This window comes from Sciurus carolinensis, chromosome 2, assembly GCF_902686445.1.
Source record: "Sciurus carolinensis chromosome 2, mSciCar1.2, whole genome shotgun sequence".
Lineage (NCBI taxonomy): Eukaryota > Metazoa > Chordata > Mammalia > Rodentia > Sciuridae > Sciurus > Sciurus carolinensis.
In genome coordinates, this window is record NC_062214.1 from 26,329,190 (window position 1) to 26,355,705 (window position 26,516).

At 54.3% G+C, this 26,516-nt stretch overlaps 1 protein-coding gene across 8 annotated transcripts; it reads right to left on the reverse strand.

Moving 5' to 3' along the window:
* Positions 1 to 808: 808 nt before the first annotated feature.
* Positions 809 to 26,290, reverse strand: Slc52a3 (solute carrier family 52 member 3). Of its 8 annotated transcripts, none has more exons than XM_047540114.1 (6): positions 26,241 to 26,290; positions 22,418 to 22,590; positions 6,774 to 7,385; positions 5,079 to 5,581; positions 2,479 to 2,602; positions 809 to 2,093 (listed from the first exon to the last, which is right to left on the reverse strand). In XM_047540114.1, exons 3-6 carry the CDS (start codon positions 7,338 to 7,340, stop codon positions 1,881 to 1,883), a joined length of 1,407 nt encoding a protein of 468 aa, XP_047396070.1. In that variant the 5' UTR covers positions 7,341 to 7,385; positions 22,418 to 22,590; positions 26,241 to 26,290; the 3' UTR covers positions 809 to 1,880. The 8 variants fall into 8 exon arrangements, with proteins under 8 accessions (XP_047396070.1, XP_047396071.1, XP_047396073.1 ...); XM_047540115.1 differs by lacking the exon at positions 26,241 to 26,290 and adding an exon at positions 23,513 to 23,622; XM_047540117.1 differs by lacking the exon at positions 26,241 to 26,290 and adding an exon at positions 22,943 to 22,984.
* Between the last annotated feature and the right edge of the window lie 226 nt (positions 26,291 to 26,516).

Sequence of the window (26,516 nt, forward strand, 5' to 3'; positions counted from 1 at the left end):
CCACCTTGCTTGATGACTAGTTCTCGTTGGAGAGCGTGTGCGTGACAGTCGTACCTGTGCCTGGCCATGTGAAGGGGGTAGTTCTGCCTTTGTAACCCTCCATGCTGGCTTGCTGGGACACACTGCAGCCTGGTTTAATACTCATTCAAAAAAAGAACTGCTTTCTTTCTCTTCTACTTCGGGAGAGGTTTTCTGGATTAGGAGGAGCACTGACTAACCTCAGCGTCTTCCTTCCCACATCACACTACATGGCCACCAAGACAGACTGGCACTTCCTCTCCATTTGCATTGAATGGAAAGTACAAGGTTTGCTGCAGTTTATTGCTCTTTCTGTAAAATGAGGTCCAAGAAGAAAGACTTTGTATTTGCTTACATTTGCATAATCTTGGGAAGGGGGAACAGGGAACTAATAAAAAGTGCTTGTGTATGCAGTTGCACGTGTGTGTGCATGCCTGTGTGTGTGTGTAACAGGTAGTGAGCAGAGGACGGGAAGGGACAGAGCCCTTTCTCTGTCACCATTTCATATTTTCCAGTGGTGTGGTACTGGGGATTGAACCCAGGGACACTCTACCACGGAGCTATATCTCCAGCCCTTTTAATTTTTAATTTTGAGACCAGGTCTCACTCAGTTGCTGAGGCTGGCCTCAAACTTGCCATCCTCCTGCCTCAGCCTCCCAAATGGGTGCTGGGATTTCAGGCGTGCGCCACTGCAGCCTGTTTGTTTTCTGATTTTGGAAACATGTAGCGACATTATTCACAATAAATCAGGAGGAAGTGTGTGCTGGTGTTGGCAAGCAGACGGATCAAACCAGTACAGAGAAGAAATCCCAGGACCGGACCCCTTTCCTGCACCTGATTCTGTTCATTTCTGAATGCAGCCTTAAAACTGTTTATATTGAGACCACTTTTTTTAGGGGGAGGATTCACACTGGACTTCTCTCCTTTGATGGCTGATTTGAGTGCAAAAGCAAGGAATGTCTTTATTAAAAAAGGAAACAAGTAAAACAATAACATCACCTGTCCCCCTTGGGCTGCCACTCCTTCTAAAGCTCCTCACTGTCCAGTCTGCGGCCAGGTGGAGTTCACTTTCAGAGGCTGGGGGAGGGGGTCCCTCCAAATCATCTCTCTGATTCCCAGGAGGGTGCTTACTCTCCAAGGGGTGGGGCTTCGTCATCCAGGAAGGGGGGACAGGAAGGGTGTGTGGGTGGCACACCGGGCAAGGCGAAGCCAGGCTGCTCTGGGTTCTGTCCCTCCCCATAGGTCTTGAAGAAGCTGCTTGATGAAGATGGTGGGGCAGGGGCCACTTCCAGGTGGTATCAATTGCTATCTTGCCATTACTGGGAGGTTTCAGATCATGAAGTTTCTCAGGAGGGCTTGCTACATGCTGGGCACATCTGTCTTTTGTCCCTGTGCCAAGCATGCCAGGTAAGAGCTCTTTATCATAACTCCCCTTTTATGGATGAGGAAACGGAGGCACAGAGAAGTCAAGTGACTTCCCCAAGATCACACAGCTTGAAAGAGCAGATCATACAGCTTGCAAGGGCTGCTTCCCCTCTAACATCCTTAGGCCTGTCTCCAGCTGGATGCTGCAAATTGGATCTCTCAAAACTCAAAGAAGTTTGGAACTGGTGGATCCCAGGCATTGGACTAGAGGTGGAGGCAGAGCTATGCCTTGCACCTCCTGGTCTCAGGAGAGACCTGTGGCATTCCATGGTGGGCCTCTGTGTTCATGGCTCAAACACTCAGACTCTGCCTCTCGGTTCCCCACTCCTGGTTTGGTGACCCTGGACACTCCCTTTGGCTCTCTGAGTCCCAGTTTGCAGATGTCGGAGATGGGTCACGGTTGGCACCCTGTGATGGTCCCTGCCACCCCAGATGGCCTAGGCAGAGCAGTCCAGGCTGCAGAAGTCAGCGGAGGAAAAGAGCCTCAACACGTTGACCAGTGGGAACATGAGCAGCGCCCCCAGCAGCGAGCCCAGCTGCACCGCCGCCCCGCACCACAAGAGGGCGCTGCGGCTCTGGTCGCGCAGGATCACACCCAGCATCACCTTGATGTAGCTGAGACTCGCCGCGTACAGCACCCACGAGGTCACCTGCAGGGAAGAGGCCGAGGGGTAAGCCCCGGGGTCAGGAGTGCTCACAGGGTGACCTCACAGAGCTAAGGGAAACCCATGGAATGCATTCTGAGTTCAAGGACACCCCTATGGGGGTGACCCAGCAGGGGTCAGGGGGGCCCCACAAGGTGACCGCTTGAGAGCAAAGGAGAACCCAGTGGCTCCCCCTCCACATCAGAGCCAAGGCCACTGATGGTTACACATGATCAGAAGAGGGTAGCTGCCCCCGCCCAGCTCGCACCCCACTTTCCAATGAGAAGGGCACCCTCCCACCTGGGGCTTCTGGAGAGGAGCAGGGGCTGTCCCAGGGGACTCCCTGGGCCTGGCTAAGAGGTGAGGGCAGTGGGCACGGTGAGATACTTACGATGAGGACTTCCCCACCCCAGTGGCCCTGCAGGAGCGGGCAGGGACTCATGGCAGCCATGGCCATGTTGTAGGCCCCGAAGCCGGTCCCGAGCACCGTGAGGACCCCCAGGAAGGGCAGAGACCTGGGGGAGTGAGGGAGGTGAGCGAGGGGCCGAGAGCCTGACCTTTGCTCCCTCGGCCCCGGGACCATGGGGAGTGGCCAGCACCTCTGGGGTTAAAGGTGGCCCCGGGGGGATCCAGGCCACGCAGCTCAGGCGGACAGAGACGCTCGGAGGGCCTGGACACCCCACGCCTCACTGGCAGGGCCCAGCCTCCCCGCAGGAGAAGCACCACGGACTCCAGTGCCAGGTGGACCTCGTGGAAAGCCCAGTGTCACCATTTAAATGACCCCTGAGCCTCAGTTTCCTCACCTGCAAAATGGGAGCCAGGGCCACAGTGACCTATGGGAGCAGAGCGTGCAGGGCCTGGCTCCCGCCCCCGGCTTTGCCTGGAATTTATTTTATCTGCTGCCATTTCCTCCTGTGACAACCCTAACCTCCGCCAGGAAGCCAGGCTGATGAGAGAGCGGCTTTGATCTCAGCAGGGCCCAGCAGGGTGTGCTGGGTGACCGTGCATGACCCTCCCTGGCTGGTCTCAGCTGCTCCTGGAAACAAGAGGTCCACACCATCTCCAAGCAAGGCTGCCTTGCTCTTCAGGTGGCCCTCCATGAGACCCTCGACCTGACAACCAGGGACAACGTCCTTCCTCAGAGGTCCCTGTGCCTGCGTCCCACAATCCAGTCTCCAGAACACCAAGACTGTTCTGCCCCGACACTCGCGACTCCTTTTGATCCAAGATGCTCAGACATCATACACCTCGCATTTGGGCCCATGACCTTTGGTTCTGCTTCCCTTGCGAACTTCTATGCTTCCTCCTCGGTTTTAAAGTTGCAGGGAGAAAAGTCCAGCTTCCTGACATTTTCTAATTCTCCTGTCCTCATTCTGCCTCTGGGCTGGCTGAGGCATTTGGGAACAGGTCTGAGAGGCCAGCGGAGGCAGGCAGGGCAGAGGGGCGGCCAGGAGACTACGGGGGGGACCCAAGACGTCAAGGTCCTGAAGCTGGTGTTTGTCCTATGGGGATCTGAAGCCCCTTAGTCTAAACCACTTGGGTTGTTAAAAATCGAAGCTCCTGGGCACAGTGGTGCATGCCTGTAATCCCAGCTCCTAGGGAGGCTGAGGCAGGAGGATCGCAAGTGGGCGACTTAGTGAGACCATGTCTGCTATGGTTTAGACATGAGGTGTTCCCCAAAAGCTCATATGTAAGATGATGCAAGAAATTTCAACAGTGAACCAACTGGGTTATGAGAGTCTTGACCTAATCAGTGCATTAAGTCACTGATGGACTGGATTAATTGGGTGGTAACTGTAGGTAGGTATGGTGTGGCCCGAGGAGGTGGGTCTTTGGGGGCGGTGCCTTTGGGGTATATAGGGTGTCTGTGGTGAGGAGAGCTCTCTCTCTCTGCTTCCTGGTGCCATGTCCTGAGCTGCTTTCCTCCACCACGCCCTTCTGCCATGATGTTCTGCCTCACCTTGGGCCCAGAGCAATGGACTTGACCGTCTAAGGACTGAGACCTCTGAAACTGTGAGCCCCCAAATGAGCTTTTCCTCCTCTATAATTATTCTTGCTATTTTTTTTTTTTTTGTCACAGAAGCAAAAAAAAAAAAAGCTGACTAAAACTGTTAGGTATAAAGCAACCTTTCTCTCCCGCTACAGGAACCCAGCCTTCCAAACCACCTGTCAATCTGCGTTACTCCCGCCTCTCCCCTTACAGGAATTTCCGGCTTACGTCGCCGTAACCTTCCTGCCTCCCACATTACGTTCCAATATGCCATTGGTCCATCAGTCAGTCTGTAATAATTCTCCTCCGCGATTGGTTCCTCCCAGCCCGTGAAATTCCAATATCTGACAAGGAACCCTGCGCCATCCTTCTTCTTTCCCTTTCCCCTTTCCCCCGAGCGGACACGTTTTGTCCGCATAGAATAAAAGTTCCTCGTGTGGGACCTGTATCTGCGGAGCGTTTTTTCTGGGAGTTATCGACGAACCAAAAACTGCCCCCGAACATCTAACTAACAAAAACAGTGTCTCAAAATAAAAAATTAAAAGGGCAGGGATATAGCTGGGGGGGAGCACCCCGGGCTTCGGTCCTCAGTACCACAAAAAGGAAAAGGAACCCCAGGTCAAAGCAGGCTGGCTCTATCCGTTTGGCCATTCTTCTGGACTGTGGTTCCCAGGGCGCCAGCTGTGGGCTGCCGGCAGGAGGTTCATGGACCCCCGCGGCCACCTGCCCTCCTGGTGGACACTCACGCTGGCCCTGCTGAGTGCTGGGCACTGCTCAGGGGCCTGGCCGACCCCTCATCTCACGCTCTCAGCACTTGCAGGAGATAGAACTGTCGGGACCCCGTTTTCCAGGTAAGGCACAGAGAGGGGGGCCCGCCCCGCCTTACACAGTGAGCGTGGAGGGTTCCAGAAGCTGCGGTTTCCACACAGCACTGGAGGGGGGCTGGGAACTTGGGGTTCGGGACTGAAGTGCCTCCCACTCCCCGGGGCCCCATGCAGTACCTGTTGGGCAGGAATATGGAGAGGAAGCAGGCGAGAGGGCTGGCCACGGAGCTGAGGGTGGCCGACAGGTGGTAGGCCACGGGCCCGTAGGGCAGGCAGGAGTAGGTCTGCACGGAGGGCAGCACGCCGTTGGTCAGCGCGTTGACGAAGGCCACCAGCGTGTAGATGAAGGCCAGCTGGGCCGGGCGGGCGGCCGGCTTCTCCTCCCGGTGGGCCTGGGCCCCGCCGCCGTCCGCAGGGCCCAGGGGGCCCGCGTCCTTCTCTCCTCGTGGCTGAATGGAGTGCAGGGTGACCTGGGAGTCGAGGAGGTCCTCTACGGAGCCCTGCCGGCGCCGGGCCCGTTGCTGCAGGAGGAAGAAGGCCAGGAGGCAGCAGGCCATCATGAAGGCCAGCAGGAGGAAGAAGAGCAGCGGCGAGAAGCAGGCCGGGAGGTAGCGGCTCTCCAGCCGGGTCACGGAGCCCGCCTGCCCGGCGGAGGCCCAGGCCATGGTGCTGCCAGTTCCCTGGGGAAGGACAGGGCGGTCAGCCACGTCCCTGGGGGATCAGTGCAGGTGACCCCAAGCATCCCAGACCAGACAGCGCACACCGCGAACCGTGGCTCGCGAGTCATTGATAAACGGCGGATCCAAACCAAACCTGACCCTAGGGACTTCAGATCAGCCCCGTCCACGGAGTCTGACCCCAGGACCATGATCTTACTCAGGTTGGGGACTAGGTCACACCACCCCGAGTTGACTCTAGAGATCGGGATGTGCCACCTGTCAGGGTTTGGATCTGGAATGTGCCCCAAAGGCTCATGTGTGGCAGGCTTGGTCCCCAGTACCCGTGTCCCCAGTTGGGGCTCTTAGGAAATGACTGTATCGCGCTGGCCCTGACCCGTCCACTGCCAGCTTCCTGATCTGAATGGACTTTTGGGAGGTGGTGCAAACCACAGGAGGTGGGACCTAGTTAAAGGAAGTGTCCTTGGGGCTGTGCCCTTGGGGACAATAATTTGTCCCCAGCCCCTTCCTCTCTTTGTCTCTCTGCTCCTTGGCTGCCCCGAGCTGATAGCATCCCTCGCCGCCGCCTCCCACCACGACCTTCTGCCTCACCGCAGGCCCAGAGCAATGAATCCAGCCGAGCACGGACTGAGTCCTCTGAAACTGTGAGCCCAAACCGCTTTTTCCTCTTTTAAGTGTTCTTCTGGGGTATTTTGTCACAGTGACGGAAAGCTAACTCATACATGACCCGAAAATAGAGCTCTGAGGCACTGACTGCTGTGAGTTGGGTATCTTGAGACGCTGTAGACAAAGGAGGAGCTCCCAAAATATGTTCGTTTGTGGAGGAAATTTACAGCTAACGAGGCCATTTTCATTTGCAAAGATAACTGTACCAGGCAGAGGTAGGTGACAACTGTCATCCCCGAGGTGAGGGGACCACAGGACAACCGTTCCCCCCACACACTCCCCCCACCACCCAACTCCTTCCCTTCTGTGGCTCAGGCTGCTACCTAAGCGCCAACCATCTGCCTTTCTGTAAGCCTCGCGTTCCTGTGACCCTCCTGAGCAGGGGTACGCCATTAAAATGACCCTTCTGCTGTCAATCAGACGCGTATCATCTTAACTCCTGTCAGTGAGCCTACAGGGTAGCAGTCTGTCCTCCCCGCACGCTCGTGGCCAAGCGTAGGGCTGCGATGCTCTGGGGCCCGCCGGGTACCTGAGTGACGTGGGTCTCCCTGGAAGTCACAGGACTGGAGGTCGTGTCGGAAGTCTCCGTGACATTGACGCAGGTGGTGACACCGGAGCCCTGGGCGAGAGCCACCAGTGCAGGCAGGAGGCCGCTGAACCCTTCCCCCACGAAGAAGGTGGTGAGGTAGTGGGTGGGCAGCCGGCTCATGAAGGGCAGGAAGGAGACGGAGGAGGTGCAGTCTACCAGGGCCAGGAGGAAGGTGAGGACGATGAAGGCGACGCTGCGCTCGCCACCCAGCACCCAGGAGGTCACGTTCCAGAGGAAGGCGAAGAGGACACAGGCGATGGTGCCCACGACCAGCACGGCGAAGACCACGGGCACTTCAGAGAGGCAGCCGGGCCGGAAGTGGTGCAGCAGGGTGACCAGCAGGGGGCCCACATTGGCCAGCTGGATGACCACGGTGAGGTAGGAGGGCAGGTACCAGCCCTCGGGCAGCTCCGTCACCAGCAGCGGCAGCTCCACCCAGAGCCCGTTGATGGCCACCCAGGAGCCCATGCCGAAGACGCAGACCAGCAGGTGTGTGAGGAGGGCCATGGGGGTCTGTCCTGGGGCCTGAGGCCGCTGTCTGTCCAGGTCAGTCTGTGGCGGTGAACAGGGGAGGGTACCAGGTGAGACAGCGCAAACAACTTCATCACCAACCAAGAGTCTGTGCTCCAGGGTTCAGGTCCCCCACCCCCTATTTCCCTCCCAGGGGATAAGTTACTTTTTATTAGCAGAAAACAATTGCATTTATAAGTGGCCTTCGAGTAAGGCTTTCCTAAGCAGAACTTGGACATCTAGGGACCACAAAAGACAAGTTTGAGTCATTCACGTGAGTCGATGTTAAAGCACGCAAAACAAACAGGCACAGAAGACTCCTGCAGAAAGTTCCAACGGTGGCCGCAGGCTTGTAATCCCAGTGACCCCGGAGGCTGAGGCAGGAGGATCTCAAGTTCAAGGCCAGCCTCAGCAACTTAGCAAGATGCCCTCTCTCAAAAACAAATATATATATATAAAATAAAAAACCAACACTTCCCCCCAGCCAAACAAGAACCCAGGACAAATATTTGCAACATCATACACCTAGGCTTATGTTTCTAATACGTAAAGAGATTTTATAATCAAGAACAAAAGACCCAAGACAGAAGTGAGCCCAAGGGGAGGATCAAAAATTTAGAGGAAGAAGTTCCCAGAAGTCTAAGACATCTGAAAAGGTGACCACCTTCCTGCACAAGGGAATACGAATCCAAGGGCCCACTTCTCACTGTGAGATTGTCCACAGCCACAGATTATTATTCACTGTGGCGCCGAGATAGCAAAATGTTGGGGGGCGACCCCAGAGCCCGTCAGCGGAAGTGGGCGAGTGCCAGGGCTGGGCTACCTGCCGAAGGATGCACCTGGGCAGGCGGAGGAATGAGGAAAGGGGCGATCTCCCGGCCGATAGAGAGGCCTCCAAGTGCGCGACTCCAGGAGCCAAGCCGCGGGTGGGGAGGAGGGAGGGCGCGGTCTCCGCCCGCATTTGCATAAAGCAGCCTGGACACCAGGGTCCCTCAGAACAGGTCTTTTTTATGTCGTTTTTTTGTTGTTTGGCACAGGGATTAAACCCAGGGTGCTTAACCACTGAGCCACATCCCCAGCCCTTTTTATATTTTATTTAGAGACAGGGTCTCCCTGAGTTGCTTAGGGCCTCTCTAAGTTGCTGAGGCTGGCTTTGAACTCCTGATCCTCCTGCCTCAGCCTCCAGAGTCGCTGGGGTTACAGGCGTGCTCCACCACACCTGGCTATTTTTATAGTTTTAACTTGTGAGCGAGGCAAACACATTACCTAATTAAAAAAAAAATATGGTTACTGGAAATAAAATTTTAATACGGCTTTTTTTTCTCCTGAAATCATAGCTCTCCAGTTGGACAGGGTTTTGTCAATCACCTCTGCCAGCCCCCTGCACCAATGTACTGCCAGCAGGGCACCACCTGCCCCGTCACCAGCACCACCCAGGGACTCTTACTCTTCAATCTGACCTTAGTCTAAGCCAGAATATCAGCGAGGCCAGGAATGGGGCTCCGCAGCCAGCTGCCTGGACTTGACCTTGGCTCTGTTACTTCCTGGCTGAGTGACCTTGGGTAGGTGACTCCGCCTCTCTGTGCCTCGGTCCCCTTGTGGTTCCCGGTGAGATGCAGACCCCCGTGAGCTGTGCCTGGCACACTCTGGATGCGCTAACGGTAGCTGTTATTGTCTAGAAATTCCAGGTTTGGTGACAAGAGTTATTTCCTTCGAATTCACATGAAGAGTAGTTTACAATTGTTAAAATTAAAACAGGACACGTTCCGCCAGGAGCAGCCCACCGAGCTCACCGTGGCGTGCGCACCATCGTGAGTGGGTTTGCGCTGGCCCGCTCCTCCGTGTAGGTGGGAGGCAGAGGGACAAAGGGGCTCTGAGTCACGACAGGGGATCCGGGGCAGGATCAGCCTTAATCTCCGCTGCTTCTAGGACCAGCAGCGACGTGCCGGGGGCCACACCTCGCCCAGGAATCTCCGAGACTCTGGCAGCCCCTCTCCTGGTTCCCAGTGGCCTGGAAGCTGGAGCAGACACGTCAGAGCTGCCCCCGGTCCTGCTCCATCTGGGGGCCTCAGGGGTCTCTGCAGGTCCCTAAGCCCTGTTCTCCCACCCAGGAAGCCAGCACAGGCCCCGTCTGACACCTGCCTGCCGAGAGGACCCAGGAGAGAGGGAGGCTCCCAGGCCACTCGGCTGCCTGCCCCGTCTGCTGCCTTCCCAGCCTGGGCTCCCCTCTGCCGTCCCAGCTTCCGCCAAGATCCCACCCCAGAAAAGCATCTCTGGCTGTCCAGCCTCTCCAGGATCCTCACCTGGGCCCTGCGGTGGCTCTGTTCATGGTTTTGCTCTAGTGGACACGTACAGATGCCTGGAGTCAGAGGCCCTGGAGGGCAAGGGGCTGTCTCGCAGCCTGGCACACGGAAGGCTGAAGGTCTTTCTCCATGACTGAGCTCAGGATGTGTAAATTGGTAACTCGCTGGCCACGCCAGGCAGTGGACATGTGACTCTGGTTTGCCGTGTCTCCAGCGATTCTCTACCGTCATCTACAGGAGACGGCATTCCACATTCAGGGCTTCTGGTTTCTCAGGGATGTTCTGGAAGACCCGGCTACTCAGGTCTTCATGCCCATGTGGCAATAATAATCCCTTTTTACCTTAGGTCCCCACTGACCTCCAGAGGAACTGCAATCCCTGTTCAAACCTACACTCTCCTTCTCTTCCTCCATTTTGCTGCCTGGAACTCAGATGTGATGACCAGAACTCTAGCAGCCATTCTGTCCTATGAAGGATGGGGTGGGGGCTAGACGGAGACTAGATTCCCTTGGGATTTTTATAGTAGAGAACATCTGTAACAGCCCTGTTCTGCCTTTGCTGAACTATTTTGTTTGCTTGTTTGATGCAGTTTAAGCTCTTGACCTTCTATCTTATCCGTCACTGATTTGACATACAGCAAAACCGTGGCCAAGTGTCTAAGGATGGACACCCACTGATTTTAGTAACCCAAAGCTGATAAATCTGTTGACCCCTTTTGGGTCACCCACATCCTGATTCAGAAGCTTGGGTCCTCTCCCAACCTGAATGTGACCAAACATCAAAACCTGACCAAAGTCATAGTTTAGACATACCTTGAAAAGACACTAAAAGGTACAAGTAAACTTGGAACTTGGGGACGGAGAAGTACGTAAATAGAGAGGAGGGAGGAGGGAGGCTGGGAGGAGGAACAAGGAGCTCTGGGGTGGAATTGGTGGCAGAAGTGGCGCTGGGACCCAGCGTCACTTCATGTTGACAAAGACCATCGTTCCTCCAGGTGTGGAAAGGGATTCAGGTCTTCTGAAGAGCACTTCTCAAAGTGACCTCAGACGTGCCAGGAGGGGCAGATCCAGGCAGAGGAGGGTGGCGGGGTTGACCGGCGACTCCAGGCAGTGACAGCAGAGCGGGTAACAAATGATACACCCGATCAGCGTTAGGGTCAGAAAGAAATCCAAGGGAGGAGGCGGGCTGGCAGGGGGGTGGCCCTCGTCATCCGAAAGGCTGTTCAGGTAACGAGCTCAGCAAGGCGCCAGTCACAGGGACACCCTGGGAGCTCTCCTGCGCAGCGGGTGGGGAGGGGTCTGGATGTCACCTCGATGCACAGGGTCCCCCAAGGCCTGCAGCCCCATGCCCGACATCTGGGGTCTGACCTGGCGTGGCCACAGCAGTGGAATCTGAGGGGATTGCTGGCTCCTTCTGGAGATGTCCTCCGGGGACCCCCTAGTCTGGCAGGCCTCTCCTCTGCCCTGGACACTCCAAACTACCTCCTGCTCCTCCAAGGTGCTCAGTGCCCCTGGGCCTGGGGGACACGGGGAGGAGCCGCCGCACTGAGAGCGAGGGAATGTCCCAGGAAGGGGTCCCTGCGCCATGAGGCGGCTGTCACAGAGAACTGAGGCAGGCTCAGAATGGAGGACACTGAAAGCAGAGCCTGGGCCGGGGTGTGGCTTGGTGGTGGAGCACCTGCCCAGCGCAGTTCCATTCCCAGCACCAAAAAGAAAAAAAAAAATCTATTTTCTATTTTCAATGGCCTTGACATTCTTGTCGACTTACTTAACAGATAATTTGTTGGTGTGCACTGTGTGCTGGGCAACACCCATGCTCTCAGGAATACCCGAGAGCCAGTCGTTAAGCAAAAAAACAAACAGCAGTTCAGCGGGGCAAGTGTGGTGAGGTGCAGGTGAGGGTCCAGGGTGGACACGGCAGGTGCAAAGGCCCTGGGGTGGAGCCTCACCTGCCGTGACCCAGAAACAGATGTGGGTATTTAAAGATCAGCTGGGTGGCCAGTGCGGCTGCAGCCACAGGGCAGGGGGCAGCAGTCACCCAGGGCCTGGGCTGAGAGCTTCGGTGCTTTCACCAGAGCCCAAAGCCCCATTCCTGGGCAGAGGAGGGACCGGCTCTCATTTAATGTTTAACATGCTGGCTGTGGTCAGGATAATAGCAAAGCACCAGGGGCAGGGCAGGAGCAAAGCCCGGCGCCCTGTCAGAAAGCGGCTGAAGTCACCCAGGCAAAAGAGACGATCGAAGCACAGGCTGGCAGGCGTGGCCGTGTTGGCTCTTCACAAGCTTACACGCCATGCCTCTCAGCGGTCCGAGCAGCAGCCCACAGAGGACGAAGCTCAGGCTCAGAGAGGGAGAGGATTTCCCTGAGGATGCGGAGCCGGCAGCCTGGTCACCAGCCTGAGAGGGCTGGGGTTAGGGTTAGGGCGAGACCTTTCTACTCTCTGCAGCCTCCTCAGCGCTTGGGCCAAAGAGGGGACAAATGAGGACAGGCCCTGGAGAGTTTGAGAGAGCCCTAAGACGTCACCATGTCCCCAGGATCCTGAGCCATGCTGCGAGGAAGGACAGAGACCCAGGCTTTGAATGAGACCACCCGGCCGGCCCATGGCTCCAGGTCAGCTCCAGGCAAACGGGGGCTTTTGCTCCTTCTTTCCTCCGGTGTTGGGGGTGAACCCAGGGCTGGGCGCGTGCTCAGCGAACACCCCGCCTCTGAGCCACCGCCTCAGCCCCTCTTCCGTGCCCTTGAACTTGAGAGTCCCAGGCTTGAAGAAGGGGGAGAGGGGGCTGGGCTCTGCCATCTCCTTCCCCCGACCTTGGCCGAGGGAGCCCAGGTCGCTTCCCCTGGCCACTGTCCTCTGATTTGCCTTTCCTGGCATTACCAGACGGGAGTTCAGGGACGGGAGGTGGGGGTCTCCCAAGGACGCACAATCTGCACGTGAAGGGGGTGCTGACCTCTCCCCCAGGGCTCAGGTGGCCCCTGACTGGACAGTGAGTGGGTCGCCCAAGTGCCGGTGCCACGGCTGGGTTCCCATTCTACATGGGGAAGCTGGGCACCACGTCCCGCAGGCCAGACCGGAGTCCGCCTCAGCCTCGGGATGCTTTGGCTGGGGGCCTGGGCAGTGCTCGCTGGTCCTGGGTGCTGGACCCGTCCAGCTCTTGGACAAGCATCTGAGTCAGCGCTGTCCTGGGTGCCAGGCTCCTGGAGGACTCGGGCGGGCTGCAGGCCTCTGCTGGGGCCTGGCCTTGGCCCCTGAACGAGGCTAAGTGGGGCCAGATTGGCTTTGAGCAGACAGGACGGGAGCCGGGAGGGTCAAACTCAGAAGACCTAGAGGGAGAGACCGAGAAGAACAAAGAGCTAGGAGCGGAAATGGGCGGACAGACAGACAGAGGGGCAGAGGGGAGGAGGCAGAGGCGCAGCAGCACCTGCGGGGGGCGTGGTCTGAGTGTGCGGCTCACACCATGCGCACGGGAGGTCTCCACCTGTGCTGCCTGGGATGAGAGTTCCCCCAAATGCATTCCTACTCAGTGTCCGCTTACAAACAGCGCGGAAACCAAGGCCCCAGGAGCAGCCAGCGCTTACCCTGCACCCTGCCCACCCTGACCCCAGGTGGTGCCGTCATCCACGACTGTTTTCTCTGACTGTGGGACCTCAGGCCAGCTGCTCACCCTCTCTGGGCCTCAGGGCCTCTTTCTGTGAAAGGGTCTGGGAAAGTCAGGGCTTGCCAGGTTAGGCTGCCAGCAAGGGAGGAGAGGAGGGAAACGCAGGCTCCCTGCGGGACTGGGAGTTCCCTTCCGCCTTTCCCTCCCTCCAAGGCCAGGAAGGGTTTCGGGCCTCCCCCGAGGCTGACCTTGGTGCAGGAGCCTCCCCCAGGCGATTCCCGTCCCCTGCGTGCCCATCCCAACCCCAGTCCCCTGCCAGGCTGGTGAGGCTCCAGCCCCCAACTGGCAGGAGCGGCCGCGGGGTCGCCCGACGGCGCGGGGCGGGGACACCGGGGTCTGGGCGGCACCTGGCCGGCCGGCTCGGCGCGTGCCTGTCGCGACACAACCCGCCCCGCCGGTCAGGAGCGAGCGCTCCTTCCCGCCCAGGCTCCCGCTTCCCCGACCCGGAGCCCGGAACTGGGGCAAGGGTCACGGCCGGCGGCTGCGCTCGGACGGCGACCCCGGCCCCGTGCCCTGCGCCCCCGGCGGCCGCACCCGGGCTCGGCGGCGCCTGCACGGCGGGCCCGGCTCTGCCACTCACCGCTGGTCCGGCTCCCGGCGGCTCTGACGCGCGGGCGGCGAGCCCGGGTATAAGCACCTGTCCCCGCCCCGCCGGGCAGGGAGGGCGGAGGGCGGGGCCCGCGGCGCCCAGGAGGAGCCCGGCGGCCGCGGGACCTCAAAAAGGGACTTGCTGGATCGAGCCTTCCTGCAGCTGGAGTTTACGGCGGTCCATCCCCAGCGAGCAAGGGACTCGCCCCTGCAGCGGCTCCGGCGTGGGGCCGCCACACTCCCTTCGCGCAGGAACCAGGTCCCCGGAGCAGGACGGTGGACGGCTGGACCTTACGCGCCGCCCGGGCTGTCGGGGTGGCAGGAGCGCCCCCTCAGGCGGAGGGCGGCATAGCAGCCATTGTGCTGAGCGGCCTGGGCGGGGCGTGCGCTCCCGCGCTCCTTCCTCCTGGGGACGCACTACCACTGGTCCCGTTTTACAGATGCGGAAACCGAGGCCCACAGAAGTCAAGAGCCCTGTGTGGAGATGCTCACGGAGCTACCCTGGCCACCGTAATAGGTAATATCTGATTAAGTCTTTCCACAATCCTAGGCAGCAGGTACTCTTTTGAATCTCTGCTTTACAGAAGGGGAAACCGAGGCTCAGAGAAGTTAGGGAACACAAGGCTTGCTCCCTAGGGGAGCCAGGAATGTTTGCTCTCCACCAGCCTCCCAGAGTGAGGCTACTCCTGCCCCAATCCCCCTTCCTAGTTGATGCTCTCCTCCCAATTCGAAAGGAAGTTCTCCTTAGATCTGACCCACATCCCTGTTGCTGCAGTCTCACCTCCAGCCATCTTCTCCCAGGCGCCTCTCATGTTATTTTTATTTTTTAATTAAAAATACATCCTTGATTGTGGAACCAACCTAGATGTCCATCAATTGATGAATGGATAAAGAAACTGTGGTGTATATATATATATATATATATATATATATATATATGTACACACACACAATGGAATATTACTCAGCTATAAAGAATAATAAAATTATGGCATTTGCAGGCAAATGGATGAAATTGGAGAATATCATGCTAAGTGAGATAAGCCAATCTCAAAAAACCAAAGGACGAATGATCTCACTGATAAGCGGATGATGACACATAATGGGGGGTGGGAGGGGGGCAAGAATGGAGGAAGGAGGGACTGTACAGAAGGAAAAGAGGGGTGGGAGGGGTGGGGGGGAAGGAAAAAATAACAGAATGAATCAAGCACCATTACCCTATGTAAACGTATGATTACACAAATGGTATGTCATTACTCCATGTACAAACAGAAACATGTATCCCATTTGTTTACAATAAAAATAAATTTTTAAAAATACATCCTTATCATCACCTTCAAACACTCCCTGTGGCTCACCAAATTAAGAAAAATGCTGAAACCTCACATTTAAGTCCTTTCTCCACCAGGACCAATAAACCTTGATGACTGTGTCACTCTTCCTCATAGGTCACCTTTGCTACTCACGTTCAGAGTCCCTCACTGTCGTCTGAGTATTCACGGTACCTTGCAGTCACCAGATCTTCTGCTTATTCTTCCACTAAAATCCTTTCTGCCTCATCTCTTTCTGGCAGGATCTGATCCAAATTTCAAAGCCAGTCTCAAGTGCCACATCCCCCAAAGAAATCTTTTCTACCATCTCTAATACCCAGTATACCTTGGGAGCTTAATAGGTGTTGCATACATGAAAGAATCCCAATCAACATATTCTCCCCCTTCCTGTACTCTCCAGAAATTTTATAACTTTTGTTGTTTATTTAATAGACTTTTGGGTACCAGGGATTGAACTCAGGGGCACCGGACCACTGAGCCACCTCCCCAGCCCTATTTTGTATTTTATTTAGGGACAGGGTCTCACTGAGTTGCTCAGTGCCTCGCTGAGGCTGGCTTTCAACTCTTGATCCTCCTGCCTCAGCCTCAGGAGTCGCTGAGATTACAGGCGTGTGTGAAACAGAAGTTTCTTTTTTATCATTTTAAACCCATTTATTTCATTATTATATTTGATGCTGGGGGTTGAACCCAGAACTTAGTGCATGTGAGGCCAGGGCTCTGCCAGCTGAACTGCCTCCCCAGCCCACCCAGCTCTCCTGCCCCCCTGAGGTGCTGGGGATTAGACCAGGACCTGGTGCCTGCAAGTAAGTGCTCCACCATTGAGTTACTCCTCCACCCTTGGAGGAGGTTTATTTCAGTCTTGTGTGGTACTGGGGACTGAACCCAGAGGCGCTTTACCATTAGGCTTCATACCCAGTCCTTTTAAAATTTTATTGACTGGCCTCAAACTTGGGATCCTCCTGCCTCAGCCTCCCCAGTCGCTGGGATTACCGGCATGCTCGGTGCTACCCCCTTGGAGTAATTTTTAAGTTAACAGAGAGATCTCCCACCCACCTTATCTACATCGGGTTGGGGCAGCACTACCTACAGGTCGTTCTGAATCTCGCTTTTTCCACCTAGTGTCCCAGAGATCTCTCTAAATCCCGCACATTGAGCCCTTCCTTCCTTGCCTCCATTCATTCATTGGAAGTCATTCAACAAACACGGGTTAAAAGTCAGCTCTAGGGAAGGAGATGAACACGAAACACAAAGCAATTGCTTAGTGGGGGAGTCAGAACAGCCACCTTGAGGGACAGAAAGTCCCTGGCAGGGGTCAGGAGAACCAGGAGCAGGAGGCTGTCTCTGGTGCTGACTCTGGGAGGCCCGCAGCTGGTCAGAAGTGGCCTGGTGGCCGGCGGGACTCGTTCCTACAGCCCAGGGGTGTTTGATGGTCCAGATGCACCGGGATGAATCTAGTCACTCCCCTTGCTGGGCGCCTACCCTTTGCCAGCCCGAACAAAACTGCGATACGCGTTCTGCCGGTCTGTCCTTTGCCCATGCGCAGAACACCGCGGAATCAGCAGCCAGCGAAGAATCGCAGTGAGATCAGCGGTTGCACTCCCGAGGGGCCGCTCCTGGCGCCGCCCCACGTGTGCATCCCACCCCGTGGGTGCCGCGCGGTCCTCCCGGCAGGTCCCGGTGGCCTGCACGTTGCCCCAGGGTGGAAGCTGGAGCAGAGTTCCGCTGACGGCGCCGCTGGCGTTGCTCAGGGCAGCCACCAGGGGGCGCTAGAGCCCCGAACGCAAGCTGCTCCCCGGCTCCAGAAGGAACCTAAAGAGGACTCGGGGATCAGAGCCTTTCCCTAGCGGGTGTCTAGGGCCTCAGCCAGGTTCAGGGAAAGGTGAGAGGGGAAAATAGGGAAATGGGGGGAAAATACGGGAAAAGATGGTGAGAGAGAGGGATGTAGGGAGCTGCAGCGCCACGCAGCCCCCCATCAAAGCCCACCTGATTTCATATCCAAGCATTGAACAGCGCTAATTTCAACAAGTCCTCATTGAAAGGGGAAAAAGTTTTAAACTTGAGCGCGAGAGCCCAGAACAGAGTGGGCTAAATTTAAGGATAAACATGTGCAGTACGATTCCATTTGTGCAAAAAACAATCCCCACGAATGCAGACTACACATTTTTTAGGGGTGTGTGTGTGGATGTGTGTGTGTGTGTGTGTGTTGGGATAGGGGACAGGAATGGGGAAATAGAGAGTGATCAAAAGGAACTTTAGCCTTAACAGAGATATTTTAAGTTATCTAGGAGTCCATACACCTGTTAGGTGTGTAACCTAAAATTAAAAATTGCTTAAAAAAGAAAAAAAAAAGGAGAAAAAGAAACAAAAGAAATATAAAATGATAAGATGTTATTTTGTGTTGCATCAATAAAGGTCTTACATAAAATCTGCAATTATGTGGTGAAAAAAATAAAATAATAATGTAAAAAAAATAAAATAAAGGTCTTACATGCAGGTTAAGGGAGGGGACAGCCCCCTTTGCTCTGCTCTAACCAAACTCGGGCCTCCTTTCCTGTGTGAACAGGCCATCCTGTAGCATGGGAGGGACCAGGTTTGATACAGATCCCAGGTCGGGAAGCATGTCCTTTGACCTGAGGAAGTGGGTGGGGAGGGAGCAGATTCCAGGTGTGTGTGTGGCAAATGGATGCTTGCAGACCGAGCATCCTCTGCTGTCTGCCCTACGGCTGGAATCCAGGAGTGAAGGATGGTGCAAATTCCAGCCCAGGAAATGTCACCATCATCTGCGGGGGGCAGAGTGGGGCTGGCACAAGGTCATCTGCGTCGTTTGTAGTGTGGAGACCTGGTATGGCGCTGGGGAGCCCCAAGCAGCGGTAGAGGACGGCAGCAAAAGGTCTGGAGGGGCTGGGGAGACAGCTCAGCTGGTAGAGTGCTTGCCTCAGAAGCACGAGGCCCTGAGTTCGATCCCCAGTACCGAAAAAAAAAAAAAAGAAAAAGGTCTGGAGGAGCGGCGGCGGTGTGGAGATGGAGACCAGACCTCGACCCCAGGCAGACCTTCCTATGCTCGTGGGCACAGCGGGTGAGGGTAGGGTGAAGTTGTGATTTTTTGCGGCCCAAGATCTCAGCCAAGGCCCTGAACCAGAAGGCCTGCAGTTCCAGGAAATCGCCACAAGATGGCGATGTCTGATGGACTTGGGAAAAAAAGTTCTGGGAAGGCGCATCCTCCTCTTTAAAAACTTTTCCTTTCGATAATTATTTGTTGAAATTAACTAATTCCATACACTGAGGATACAGAGGAGAACGTCATCCCCCATAACTATGCATCCAATTCCTGTGGGGCCCAGAGTGCTGCCTTCCTGCCCCGGTGCTGGGAATCAAGGGTTCACCTCTTCCACCTCTTGCCTGGACTACTGCTGGAGCCTCTCCATTTGCTATCTTACTTCTGTTCTTCTCCCCTTCATCCCATTCTCAGTCAAAAAGACGCTGTCAACCTGGCCTTTCTGTGCTCAGATCCCTCCCCAGCTGCTCAGTAACCCCTGCCCCAGGGCCCCCAGCTGTTTCTCTTCAACCTCCATGTGGCAAACTGGTTCTCTGCCTCAGGGCCTTTGCACTTGCTATTTCTTCCTTCCCTAGGCAACCACACTGGTCTTTCCTCACTTTATTCAGGCTCTGCTCAGTCTCTCTCCCAGGAGTGACTCCTTCGTTAAAATTACCTCATGCCTCAGTCCTTCCCAGCTCAGGCTGCTCTGGACCTTTGCCCTGTGCCCTTGGGGTTGTGCTTGATGTTATACGTTCATTTCTACATCTTATTTGGGGTCTCTCTGCCCATTCGTGCTGGCTCCACAAGCATAGGGACTGTGTCTGTTTTGTTCACAGCTGAGGCCTGGTAGCTAGTCCATGCGGAGCATACAGAAGGGGCTCAATAAGTGTTTGTTGGCTGAATGAATGACATCCGGGAGGGTCAACTGACTGGATGTGGGGCAAGGGGGAAAGACGAGTTGAGAGTGAAAGAGGTTTTGGACTGAGCAATAGGTCGGGATGCCTCCACCCTGTCCCTCAAGCTGGGGACCCCGGGTGGCCCTGATAGAGGGGACACAGAGCTATGTATAAAAAATGAGGCCATTTCCTTGAATAACATGGGACCTCAGTTTCACATGCCAATAGCTCCGTTCTCTGATATCTGATAATTAGTCGGCCACTGATTTCCCCTTGCCCCTAAAATGTGTCTTTCGTTGACAATGGATTTAGTGTAACAGGAAACTTGATACTCTAAAGGAAGAGCGCGTATCTCTGTCACAAATAGAAGGCGGCCCTGGAAATGGACACAGTGTTTGTGCCGACTCAGCTCCCAGGTCAGACCGGAAGCTGTGAGCAGAGACCCGACCTGCTTTGTCATGAAGGACAAGGGGCCAGGGCCACTCATGTGAGGCGGAGCAGCAGAGAAGGACGCTCTCTCCTCTCTCGCTGATGTCCTGGGGTTTGAAAAGGATGCAGAAAGGAGTCGCTTTCTCCAGGTTGGGTCTCCTGAAGGCTCTGGGGGAGGACGGGAGCTGGGGGACGCGCGTGGAGGCCCTGGGAAGAGCTCTGGCAGGGTCTGGACCTGTGCCTGTCCCGCTCTGATTTTATCTGTAAAAGGGGGAAACGACAATGCCAGGAAAGGCCCCCCACCCACCTCTGCCACTCCCAAGGGAGCCCTGAGGATCCTGTGCCCCCCTCCACCCATCGCCAGCCCCAAAGCTCCTCCGACCCCTCTGCTCTGGCTGGGTCCTTTCTGCCCACTCTTCAGCCTCAGCCCACGTGTTACCTCCTCCCATTGGTGCCCGGCACATAGTAGGACCACAGCACATCTGTTGAACAAACAAATAATTATGCATGCCCATTCGGTGGGCCCGCCTCTGCTGGGGGTCTCAGAATGGGCATTTGGTTCCTTCCTTCCTTCCTTCCTTCCCTTGAGCACCTACTGTGTGCGGGCAGTTTTCTAGGTATGGGAGCGCCAGGCCAGGCTCCTGCCCTGCGGAGCTTACTGTGGGATGTGGAAAGCCACCAGACAGCAGGACACAGATGGAGTGACTGGGACCCTGCTGTAACGGAGCGAGCGTGCTGACCCGGCAGGGCGGGGACAGGACCCGAGGGCTGTCCTGACCCAGAGGCCGGTGGAAAGTTCCCAGTGAAGAGGGCGGAAGGATTGACAGGGAGTCACTGCACCTCGGAGGGCGCAGGGGGACCAGGCTGCAGCCTCCAGCACACACAGCCAGGCAGGGAGCCGGGCAGTCCCCGCACCCCGCCCTGGGCGGGGAACTAGGGTGGACCCGAGGGTGGCCTTTCCGCAGGCGGGCTCATTTGCATCTGATTTGCATGCGAACCGAGGGTTCAAGTTGAAAGCCGGAGAGGGCTGCGCCAGCGCCATGGGGTGAGGGTCTCGGCGGGTGTCACCCTTCGGCAGAGACCCGGGCCGTGACCCGACTCGGGGGCCCGCCCCATGCCCCTCCGGCCCGCCCTGCCATCTGGGGCTGGGGAGGGGCGGTGCGGACAGGTCGCTGCCTTTCATTCGAGGCCCCCACGCCCAGACCCGCTTCCTCCGCAAGATGCCATCTGCCAGGCCCGACCTTTGACCTTTGACTTCTCTCGCAGGGCTGGAAGGAGAATGGGGGAGGGGAGAGCCCCGCCCACCCCGGCGAGGCCCCGGCCTCTCCTGCCATTCGCGGCCATCTGCCGCCCCGCTCCGCCACCTGCTCCTGGCGGCCACCTCCCCTTCCCTCCCATTCTTTCTTTTCTTTTCCTCTCTCTCGCCTTCCTTCCTCCCCCCCTTCCTTCCGTGCTGGCAGTGGCCCAGGGCTGAGCCTGCACTGAGCCCCACCCCTTTCTGAACCCCGGTTTCCCCACCTATCAAATGTGCCTTTCCCAAAGGCGCGCGCCTTCTGTCCACGTAGGTAATTGTTGCCACAGTCGTGACCCTGTCCTGTTGGGGGCTTAAGGTACTTTAAGTGAATTTACTCTCCTTTCCTCAAAAAATGTAATTAAAAAAGTTTTGTACCTGCTTTGTAAATGGAAAGTCAGTATCATTTTACACAATTAAAATACAGAATGGAAATGAAACCTTATTAAATTCCAGTCTAGCATCAGATTGAAAGAGGTCAGACACAACAGCGTCCAGCCCGTGTGAGTCCGCGTATGTGAGAGTCTAGAAAATGCAAAACTCTAGAGAAAGAACACAGATCAGCGATCTCTGGGGTAGAAAAGAGAGGGAATTGTCGAGTGGCACAAGAGAAGTTTTGGGGATCACGGAAATTGGTTTTTGTTATAATGGTGGTTAGAGATTATACATGTGTCAAAAATCACCCTAGTGCGGGGTCCAGCGGTGCGGGCATGTAATCCCAGTGGCTGGGGAGGCTGAGACAGGATTGCAAGTTCAAAGCCAGCCTCAGCAATTTAGCGAGGCCCTAAGCGACTCAGTGAGACCCTGTCTCTGAATAAAATATAAAAAGGACTGGGGGTGTGGCTCAGTGGTAAGTGCCCCTGGGTTTAATCCCTGGTACCAAAAAAACAAAAACAAAAACAAAAAACCACCCTAGTGTACTTTTTTTTTTTTTTTTTTTTTTTAACCACTGAGCCACATTCCCCAGCCCTTTTTATTTTTTATTTGGAGACAGGGTCTCCCTAAATTGCTTAGGGCCTCCCCAAGTTGCTGAGGCTGGCCTTGAACTTGCCATCCTCCTGCCTCAGCCTCCTAAGTTGCTGGGATTATAGGCATGTGCCACTGTGCTCAGTTTACCCTAATGTAGCCATAAAATTAGAGAATTTTATTGCAGGTACAATTCACTTTTAAAAGACACAATTTTAAAAAGAAACAAAAATTCCCGCTTAGCCCCAAATCTGAGGCCGTCTCTCTTTGTTAAAATTAGCCAGTATGGGACAGCAACTCACAGAGGAGCACAGATCCACCCCTTCTCTCTCAGGAAACCTGAAATATGGGAGAATTGAAGAAGAGAAAACCCAGACTCTGAAGTCCTAATCTCCCCTATGCGGTAGCCTTGTGTGACTTGCTTACAGTTAAGTCAACAAAATGAAATAAGATGTAAATTCAGTTCTTCAACTGTACTAGCCACCTTGCAAGGTCTCAAGAGCCACACAAAGCTTTGGGTACTGTGTTGATAGATACAAAGCCTTCCACCCTCCCAGAAAGTTCTGGGAGAGGGTTTACCTGAGTCTTGGTCCTCTGCTTCTGGAAACACTGAATTTGATCTCAGCTGTCTCCTTCCATTCTGCCTTCTGCGTGAGCATCAGATGATGGATGACCGGAAGGGCCACGCTGGATTCTGCTGTTGACTCTGAGAGCGCGAGGTGGCGGGGTCCCAGGGCTTTAGACTGCAGATTCTAAGGATTCAAGGAGTGCCAGATCAAAAATTGGGGGAATTTCCGATTTAAACCTCATTCTTGCTCCTGGGTGGTGGAAGTCCCAGGATTTGGAGAGCTGATGAGGCCCCACTGGGGCCAGTTCCTCTCTGATGCTAAGGCCTGACTGCTCCTCCCTCAGCTGCAGGCCTGTCTCCAACCCCCCCTCCCCCAGGAAGACTGTTTGCTGGGAGCCCCCCATTATTCTGTGCTCAGCTGGCCTCAGCAGGTGAGCATGAGGGATCTCTGGAGAAGATCTGGGCAGGAAGCCCACAGGTGCTTTGTATAGCCCTATGCTAGGGATTCAGCGTGTGCCCTGCCCCCCCATTCATACACTGAAGTGCTGCGCCCCAGTGGGGTGGTGATTGGAGATGGAACCTTTAGGAGGTGATTAGGGTTCGTTGAGATCATGAGGACCAGGCCTTGGAGTTGGGATTAGTAGCCTTACAGGAAGAGTGGGAGGAGTCCCTGGCCCCGCCCCCACCGCTCACACAGAGTCTGCACATCCTGGCTGCACCCGCCCCCAGGGATGAGTCTGCGCCCACTGGCCAGCCACACATGAACCTCCCTTGCCCAGCCTTCAGATAAAACCGCACAGGAGACCCTGGGAGAGTCCCATGTGCCACCACATGGTCAAGTGGTTAGCTTGGGATTATCCTCCCCACCTGCCCTCCTCCTCCACATCCCCCCTCCTCCCATTTCTCCTTCTTTTTCCTCCGCCGCCTCCTCCTTTTCTTCCTCCTTTCAACAGAAATGCTGTAGTAAATATTCTTTTTGTTAAATCTTTCTGAGTCTCCGTTCATTGCTTCGGATCAATTTCTGAAAGCAGAGCTGGTGGATCAAAGTCCCGATCTCTGGATACAGCATTTAAATTTGTTTGATCTTGTTTGGAAATATGACTAACCTCTTCCAGAAGGGACATCTCCATCGCGTTTCCACCCACGGTATCCAGAGGGACATGTCTGGGATGAATTTTCTTTGACTCAGCTGCCTTATTTCTTTGCTCAGAGATTATCTGAAATGTGACTTATGCTTTTAAAAATACATTTTATGTTTTCAAGGCACAAAAATCCCAAAGATATAAAACCTAGGTTTTAAAAGCTTTTATCCCTCCCCGCTCCTCAGTCAGCTCAAGTTGCCACCATTGGGATCAGTTTCTGCTGGGTCCTTCTGGAAAAGTTCAGGTGCAAGTCAACACTTACCCCTTTCCATTAAACAAATCAAAACAGAGCAGAACCACGAGGTGCACGGGATGCACGGGAGGTGGGGAGTGGACATCTGAGGCTGATTTCATCTTGGTTTCGAGCTGAATGGAGTAAACAGCACTCGGGTCCTGGAGGAGGCAGAACCCACACCCTGAACCACAGGTCTGTCAACAGAGCGACAGTTGTTGCTGCTTATGTGCTGGGTCAGGATAAAGCCACCAGGACTGTCCAGCATTCTCTCATCCAGGCTCACTTAATGACAGCTTGTTCACCTTCTTATTATCTGGACTCTCTTTCCCACGGGGATACCTTGAGTGACTGAATTGACAGCAGGTGTTTGTAACACGCCTTGGAGAGGGGACATCTCTCCCATGCCATCCACACACGAAGATGCCCAGAGTTCTCGAATCCGGGCCTGCCCAAAGGATGTCACTTCCTGTGACCTCTTCTGGGGTCCTCTGTCCTCTGTCCCTCTGTCTTCTGTCTGCCTCACTTTCTTAATCTGGAGGTGAACCTTGGGGTTGTTGTTTGGTGTTGTTTGTTGTTCGCTCAGGAAGGGACATCATTTGGGCAAGTGTCAGTAGGGCCTTTATCCAGACATCTCAACCATCTCCCCAGCCCTGATTTAAATTATCCTCCTCAGAGAAGAATCTGATCAACACCATCGTTGCTATTCCCGTTTAGCAACAGGGAGGCTGAGATCTGCGCGGGCGCCTAGCACTGTGTTTACCAGGTGAAGTAGGATGTTTTGACCTCACTCTGTTAAAACACCGCCTACTTCCTCTCCAACGTCCTTCATATCAGATGATGTCCAGGTAGGTGTCAGCATTTGGGACAGCTAGTTTAGAGGATTTTGACAGTTGAGTGGAGTTCATTTGTAAGGCTTCTGACAGGGAATAGATGCATGTAGTGGTGGGAACGTGAAGTTAAGGGAAAAATTCTGTAAACTGGGCCGACTTGTTTTCTTTTAAATGGCAATTTACCTGTAGCCCTGCCTGGCTTAAGTCAAGAGGATATGTCACATTCCTCAGCAAACCACCTGTTATCTGCTGGAGAAATGCAAGCCTACAATGCCAATAAGCAAACACACAAGTTACCCTGAAGGGGGGACTTTTGTGACTCTTACACAGACCAGGTTCTAGAATTCCAGGAGATAAGGATGATTCCTCCTAGCCATAAAAGTGGTTAGATTAAGTTTCAATTAGACCCAGTCGGCATGGGCCAAAGTGACCTAGCGTTGTCCTGCATCTTTGCCATGTAGAGTGGGAACTTGAAATCTGATATCATCCTGTTGTCAATCAAAAGTCAAAAAGTGGACCTGGGTGGGACTCTCAGGAAACTTCCATGGGATCCCCAATAAAATTGGAGGACAGGAAGGGCCCACTATCCTCTCTGAGAGGATCCACTCCCTCCCTTGAGAGAGTTCCCTTTTCCAACTTTTTTTTTTTTTTTTTTTTTTTTTTTTTTTTGGTACCTGGGATTGAACACAGGGGTGCTTAACCCCTGAGCCACATCCCCAGCCCTTTTTATATCTGATCTCTAGACAGGGTCTCGCTAAGCTGCCTAGAGCCTTGCTAGGTGGTTGAGGCTGGCTTTGCCTTCGCATTCCCATCCCTTCTGATTAACTTATGCCTGCTACTCTCAGTGACGCATCTGAAATCTTTCCAGCAAGATGGCAAGAATGGGTGAGAGGACCTCTGTGACTGCCTCAGCTCTGGGGCAGGCCCTCGCCAGTCATTTTTGTGACTATTCACATTATTACTAACTGATCTGTTATAGGGATGGCTTCAGGAAAACCTGCACCGAACACACTGTGCTGATTCAACTTGGTGCTGTGACAAAGGCGCAAGGTCAGAAGTCGAATCTCAGTGCATATGCATGATCTTACAGTGCCCCAGTCCCAGGCTTGAAATGTATGCATGGAGCTGGAAGCTGGTCCGTGGAAAGTGTTTCATGGGTATGTCAGACACAGAACTAATAAACATGTTATTTTTCTAGGTTTTTATCATGTTCTTGAAATTTGTCATTTGTTGGAGTTTCTTTTCTCTTTAGCCAAATCTTCATGTTAACTTAAATTCGCACTTATAATTTTGTATTTCTTTTCTTCAAGAAGTCCTCCTATCATGGATGATTCTCCATATGTTCACGGATATTGTCATTATGTATTTAATAGGTATTTATGCTGTACATTGAGCTTTGAAAAAAATTTAAAATGTAATACTTCCTTTCCATCTCACCATATCTTTAAATGTCGCTTAACTACATAATTTTTAATGGCTGCATAATGTGCCTCATTAGAAAGTGGGAATAATTAAAGGTATTATCTCAGAGGGTTATATCATGAGCAGTGACAATTGTTAAGTCACGTAAAGCTATCGTCCATGTAAAAAGCTCAATTCACTTAGCCCTTCTACAGGTCATACTTACATATAATCAATCCCCTTTTGATGGACATTGAAGTTGTTTCCATAATTTTGCTATGACGAACAACGCTGGGCAATATTCATTTTTGGTCATATCTTTGGTCGTTTCTTTGCAGTTTCGGGACAATTGGATACACACATTAAAACTTGCTTATCAATGTGCAGCAAAGAAAAGGAAGGGGTTGCTTGAGGTCACTTAGCAAGCTAGATGCAAAGCTGGGACTGGGAACTAGTCCCGGGTCCCTGACTAGTACCTCTTCCAGCTGGGGACGTAAAGGAA